The 5,883-nt window shown below is 50.2% G+C and overlaps 2 protein-coding genes across 2 annotated transcripts; both read left to right on the top strand.

Moving 5' to 3' along the window:
* The first annotated feature begins 486 nt into the window (after positions 1-486).
* Positions 487-3,573, top strand: LOC136527625 (glycosylinositol phosphorylceramide mannosyl transferase 1-like). The gene is made up of 5 exons (XM_066520417.1): positions 487-1,153; positions 1,284-1,683; positions 1,928-2,091; positions 2,244-2,314; positions 3,125-3,573. The coding sequence occupies exons 1-5, from the start codon at positions 888-890 to the stop codon at positions 3,283-3,285; spliced, it is 1,062 nt and encodes a 353-aa protein (XP_066376514.1). The 5' UTR covers positions 487-887; the 3' UTR covers positions 3,286-3,573.
* Positions 3,574-3,700: 127 nt separating this feature from the next.
* On the top strand, positions 3,701-5,107 carry LOC136527626 (thylakoid lumenal 16.5 kDa protein, chloroplastic-like). The gene is made up of 4 exons (XM_066520418.1): positions 3,701-4,229; positions 4,380-4,519; positions 4,621-4,693; positions 4,810-5,107. Exons 1-4 carry the CDS (start codon positions 3,731-3,733, stop codon positions 4,917-4,919), a joined length of 822 nt encoding a protein of 273 aa, XP_066376515.1. The 5' UTR covers positions 3,701-3,730; the 3' UTR covers positions 4,920-5,107.
* The last annotated feature ends 776 nt before the right edge of the window (positions 5,108-5,883 follow it).

Consider the following 5,883-nt stretch of genomic DNA (forward strand, 5'->3'; position numbering starts at 1 on the left):
TTTTACTTTGACGAGAAAAAATAGCATTGCTGGGTTATGGGAGTACATATATACTTCTTGAAAACTCGAGCAGTATTTATGTTGTCAAATATAGGAAATGATGACAAATCTATGACTGTAGCAGTACTCGAAAAGGCAGCGGTGGTCGCACTGCCATGGTCAGTGTCATCCGTACCGAGAGGCAAAACATGCTCGTCTGTTTGTTTGGTTGTGGCTTATCATAAACGATCGTTAATTTTTTCAGCTATAATAGTATTTTTCTCTTACACAAATCAGCCAGCAGTACTTCTTTATGAATCAGCAACGATACGAACCAGCCAACCGAACAAGCTGTCTGACGTTAAGTCCGTCTCCAACGTGAAACTATTGCCAAAGTCAACTTTAAAATAAGTCTCTAATACAATAACTATAGCCTTAAAAAAAAATAACTATAAGTCTCCTTCAACGTAATGGACATTCGGAAGGTACCAGTGCACAGCCTTCCCTCCAAGCCTCCACCCGGACCAGGCCGGCTCCCAGTCTCCAGTCTCCACCGGGCCGGGGCTGGCCACCCCCAACTGCATCCGCCGCCGCCGCCGCCGCCATCGCCATCCATCGCACTCGCACTGCTGACTGCCCGGTAGCCGCTGTACCGCACCAACAAGCTTCTTCTACTTCTCTCCCTCCCTCCCACATTTCAAAGGAGCTAGCGCATCGGCCGGCTGCCTACTTCCCCCGATTCCAGAAGCCCCTCGCACGGCCTCTCCGTGACACCTGAGCCCGTAGCTGCGCCGTAGTCCGTCCGTGCCACCCCTGGGCCAGCCAGAGCCAACCGGGAGACGCCACGCAGAGGGGTCTTGGCGGCTTGCTTGCTCTGCCTCTGCTCGCCACCTCGCCAGCCAGTGCCCATGCCGCGGATGGCCAAGCTGCTGCTCAAGCTGCAGGAGGCGGCGGCAGCGGCGGACAGGAGGCACGGCCCCGGCCCCATCCGGCGCCACCCGCTCGTGCCCCGCCACGCGCCCGCCGCCACCAGATTCGTGCCCTCCTGCCGCGCCCTCTGCCTCCTCGCCCTCGCGGCCGCCTCCACCACGCTCGCGCTGGCGCTTACGCTCCAGAATCACCGCCTCGGCCCCGCCGACCTTTCCTCCTCCTCCTCCTCCGCCATCTCGCCACGGTAAGCGTCCCGTTCCCGACGCACCCCCCCCCCCCCCCCCCCCCCCCCCCGCTACCATGCTGCTGCTGCGCTCCACTCAGTCACCACTCACGCGCGCTCTCCCGTTCCATTTCCAAATGCCCACCCGCAGCGGCGGCGGCTTCGCGGTGGTGATCAACACGTGGAGGCGCCCGGCGCTGCTGCGGAGGTCCGTGACGCACTACGCCGCCTGCGGGGGCGTCGACGCCGTCCACGTGGTGTGGAGCGAGCCGCGGCCGCCGCCGCCGCTGCCGGAGACCCTGCGCGGGGGCGTCCTCGGCGGCCTCAACGGCACCCGTCGCGGCGCTGGCGTGCGATTCGAGATCAACGAGGCCGACAGCCTCAACAACAGGTTCAGGCCCATCCGGGGGCTCGCGGCGGACGCCGTCTTCTCCGTCGACGACGACCTCATCGTCCCCTGCTCCACGCTGCGCTTCGCCTTCTCTGTTTGGCAGAGCGCGCCCTCCGCCATGGTCGGCTTCGTGCCGCGGATGCACTGGCTTACCAACCCGGTAATGTTTTGAATCGATTGGTTGGTGTAGTTCCAAGCGAGTACGTCATATTGGATTTGTATTCCAACATGAAAATTTTGTTTTGTCTGAATTTGAAAGTATCTATTTGTAGGTCTATGTTCAAATTTGAATTGCTGGTTTGACACAAATTAAATAGGAATAAGTTTGAAGTTTGCATGGACATATGAAGGATATATGTAAAAAAAAAAGGAGCATTTCTTAATTGGAGTTGTTTCTTCTGCAGAGAGGCAGTGAAGAGGAATACCGATATGGAAGCTGGTGGTCAGTTTGGTGGACAGGGACATACAGCATGGTTCTTTCCAAAGCAAGTTTCTTCCACAAGAAGTACTTGGACATGTATACCAACCAAATGCTACCGTCCATTCGCAAATATGTGAATGAGAACAGGTGCAACTCCTACCTCTCTGGTTCACCATTTCTAGAAAAATTGCCTTCGGTTATGTTATTGGGTCCTATGTTATTATGGTGCTGTCAGCGATTGGCATGTGTAGTGTAGCACTCCATGGATCTTACTCTTTCGCTACCCTAACGCTTGGCAGGAACTGTGAGGATATTGCAATGTCTTTTCTTGTTGCAAATGCTACTGGAGCTCCACCTGTATGGGTGCAAGGTCAGTGAGCACTGAGCGCCCTTTTCATCAAGAAGTAAAGTTTTTTTTTCTTCAAAAAACGGCAAGAGAGTTGCCGAATTAGCTGAATTTGTCTACTTCTTGCATCGATAAATTTCATCTTTGGAGAGTGTGTTTAAGTTAATGGATATTAGTTAAAACATAGTTAGATAGTCTGTGTTAGTCTTTTTTTGTTGTTTGCCCGTGACAAAGTTTATCAGCCACTGTAGGGTCTTGGGACCTTATCCTTCGTTTGGATTCAGAGGGACAATGACCTTTCATACTATTTTACTTACAATTAGGAGGACTGTGTAGTTTTTATATTGCTTGGCTGTAGTGAAATTTAACAATTGATGAAGCCACTGCCACTTTCATAATTTCCTGAATTTCCCACCTTCTAGCATAAGGAAGTTACTGTAGCTTGTCTGAAACTTCATTGGTCTTTTTCTGCTTGGCCGTTACTTGAATTGACAGCAACCTTGTGTAGCAATTGAATAATCCTCTGCCAAAAAAAAGGATTGGCTTGGCATCAACATAGAAACAGAACAACTAGCCATATTGACTATTGAGATAGCAGATAGCACATATGCTATCAGTGGCGGAGGGAAGGCGGCGAGGGAGGGGGGACCCCTAAGTTAGTGTAATTTCCATTGAAATTTTTTAAATTGGATCATTTTTTATGAAATTTGCACTGGTGTCCCCTCCCTCTAACAAAATTCGCGTTTCTGGCTCCACCGCTATATGCTATCCAACCTGTTATTGGTTTCATTCAGGAGTATCTTTCTCACATCCATGTCCTTGATATCACCGCAGGAAGGATATTTGAGATTGGATCGAGCGGCATCAGCAGTTTGAAAGGCCATGGCTTGCAGAGATCAAGATGTCTCAACGCGTTCGCTGCCATGTACGGCCATATGCCCCTCGTAGCCACCACAGTCAAGGCTGTGGACAGCCGCAAGAGCTGGTTCTGGTGATATATGTGCCTCTTGTAGTCTTGTTTGCCTCTCTTTTATCTCCTCTTTTTTCTCTTTTTCCTTAGGTGCGTCCTAGCCATATTAAAGGCTAGTGTGTATGTGCATAATTCATCCGCACCTAAGAACACAGGCTATATATTGTACACATGAAATTCAAACATAGTGATTATATTCATATTATTGATGGAGTTAGTTACTATAGTTATCTATTTGCAAGGAGATTTTTTATGTATGTATGTATGACATTAATTAATTGACAGTGAAATTTATGGGGTGGTGGTGGACTATGTTGTGCCACTTTGCCTGCCAACTAAGACCCTGATGTTGTTCAGTGTTCGGTGCTTGCCTGTTGCCTCTGAGCTAACCAAGCTAACTTTTATGTGGCTGTGACGGCCGAAACAAGATAGTGAGGATAAGGGGACTCTTTTCGTTGGGCCAGCGCTGCATGCTTCCTTGGGGCTTTTTGTCCACAGCCTCTAGCGCCTGCTTCTCCCCTCTGCCTCTTGCTGCGTCTGCTGCTGCTTCCTGTGCCGATCACACGATGGTGTCCATTGTCACCGAGGCATGGGCGCTCGCCGGATGCGGCCCGGCGTCCAAGGCTGCGTCGGTGGCGACGCAAGAGTTGCCGGTGCAGCAGCAGCATCCTGCTGCTGCAGCAGCAGGGAAGACCAAGAAGAGAGCCGTGTCGTTCAGAGGCGTCAGCAGCGGCGGTGGTCAGGACCACCGGCGTGAGGCCGCCGCCGTCGTCGGCCGGCGGCGCGGCCTCGCGTCATGCGCGCTCGCCGCACTCGCCGCCTCGTTCTCCCCGCTCGCCGCCGACCGTGCCGCGCGGGCCCTCGTCCTCGAGGAGGACGACGACATCGAGCTCCTGGAGCGCGTGAAGGAGGACAGGAAGAAGCGGCTGCAGAAGCAAGGCGTCATCAGCTCCTCTGGCACCGAGACCGGTCAGTCTCAGTCAGTCAGTGCACACTCTGTTCATCTCATGCAGTTGCTCTCTTTCTTTCTTTCTCCCTTTATTTATGATGAAACAAGACGATCTCTGAAGCTTTGCTCCAGCAGTAACAATGCTGTAGTTTGATCTACAAAAACAACAGGATATTTGCAGGACCTCATCTACAAGCTGAGCAAAGTTGGGCAGGCCATTGACAAGGATGATCTCCCAGCCGCAAGCAGCGTGCTGGGACCAAGTTCAGACGCCCAGTGGGTGCAGAACATCAATGTGGCTTTCTCCAAGGTTCTTCCTCTCAACCCATTCTTACTTAGCTCAGCTCAGTTGCTTCTCTTCTACACCAACATTCTTTTCATCTGTTTCGACCTGTGTGTATATAACAACAGTTCAGCTCAAGCCCAGAGGAGAGGAACGTTGTTGACAGCTTCAACAGCTCACTGGCCACATTGTTTACATCAGGTACATCTGCAGAAGGTCTACGGCTCTTTTCTGAACTTTTCATCTTCCAGTGATCCATCCATGCTTTGTGCCAGTATGAATGAATCTGACAGGTTTCATGGATCCTCTGGTTTCAGTGAACAAGCTCGACGCTGAATCCTCCAAGTCGGCGTTCGTGTCGTCTGCAACGGCGTTGGAGAAATGGATAGCGTTAGCCGGACTGGGTGGCCAGCTCAAAGGCTACTGATGTGAGGGAAGCACCGGCTGTTGTATGTATGGATCCAGCATTTGTGAATCTCCTAAAGACGGTACCGTAACCGATAACTGAATTCAGATAAGCTTGCTAGAACAACACAGCAGCATTCTGATCAATCAAGAAACTGGGATTATTTTTGAGACTGTTATTACCGTAATAGGAAATGAAGTTGTCTTGTATTTTGTTGTCCGGTGTTACTTTTGAAATTCCAACAAGCAGCTGATGGCGAGTTTTCTTATCCAAAACTTGCTGCCCAGATTCTTAACACTGGAGAGATAGCGGTGCTGCTCGTTGTAGTACAGTAATAGCACACAGGAAGTCTGGTCCAAAACAAAACGTAGCGACTGCCAGCAGCAAGATTCAGAAACCAACTATACATCCAAAAGTCCAGCACAACAAGGTCTCAAAATACAAGCAGTGTCACTTCATGTGCGGACAGCAGCAACTAAGAGGGAAAGGGTTCTAAAAAAACAAATATGAGTGAAAACGTGAAAACTAAGGCTCCATTCGCTGGTCTAAAATTTAGCTCTGGCTGAAAAACACTGTTCCGGTTAAATTGTTGTGAAAGAAAAATACTATTCCAGCTGAAAAAAGAAACCAAACAAGCTAAATATAGGTAAGCCGAACATGACCTAAAAACATAACAGGCAGGCACCAATTTCTGTGCCACTAATATAATATGTTAAAGCCTCTTAAGCGTCCCCAACAAGAAACTCATAGCTAGCTATTTGATTACGTGGAGGAGAGAGACCACCAGAAAGTTTGGTTGCTGCCGACAAGTTCATCGCCCAGCTCGCACGTTCCCGGTGATTTTTCTGTCTCTGGCTCGGTGGGCCACTCCTGTCTATGTTGTCGGGCTGATAATTTTTTCATTTGTTTATTCACACTCGCCTAGCGATTTGTTTCCCCTCATTGAGGACGCCCTTATCTGCCTTCTATACTGTAGTCATTGCGC

The sequence above is a fragment of the Miscanthus floridulus genome, chromosome 19 (genome assembly GCF_019320115.1).
Source record: "Miscanthus floridulus cultivar M001 chromosome 19, ASM1932011v1, whole genome shotgun sequence".
Classification (NCBI taxonomy): Eukaryota; Viridiplantae; Streptophyta; class Magnoliopsida; order Poales; family Poaceae; genus Miscanthus; species Miscanthus floridulus.

What these genes read in the sequence shown, in the direction of transcription:
- LOC136527625 (XM_066520417.1), top strand. Translation starts at nt 888, where the DNA reads ATGCCGCGGATGGCCAAGCTGCTGCTCAAGCTGCAGGAGGCGGCGGCA. An exon ending in TGCACTGGCTTACCAACCCG is followed by an intron (nt 1,684 to 1,927) that starts GTAATGTTTTGA and finishes TTTCTTCTGCAG; the next exon opens with AGAGGCAGTGAAGAGGAATA. An exon ending in AAATATGTGAATGAGAACAG is followed by an intron (nt 2,092 to 2,243) that starts GTGCAACTCCTA and finishes AACGCTTGGCAG; the next exon opens with GAACTGTGAGGATATTGCAA.
- LOC136527626 (XM_066520418.1), top strand. Translation starts at nt 3,731, where the DNA reads ATGCTTCCTTGGGGCTTTTTGTCCACAGCCTCTAGCGCCTGCTTCTCC. An exon ending in TCAATGTGGCTTTCTCCAAG is followed by an intron (nt 4,520 to 4,620) that starts GTTCTTCCTCTC and finishes ATATAACAACAG; the next exon opens with TTCAGCTCAAGCCCAGAGGA. An exon ending in GGCCACATTGTTTACATCAG is followed by an intron (nt 4,694 to 4,809) that starts GTACATCTGCAG and finishes CTCTGGTTTCAG; the next exon opens with TGAACAAGCTCGACGCTGAA.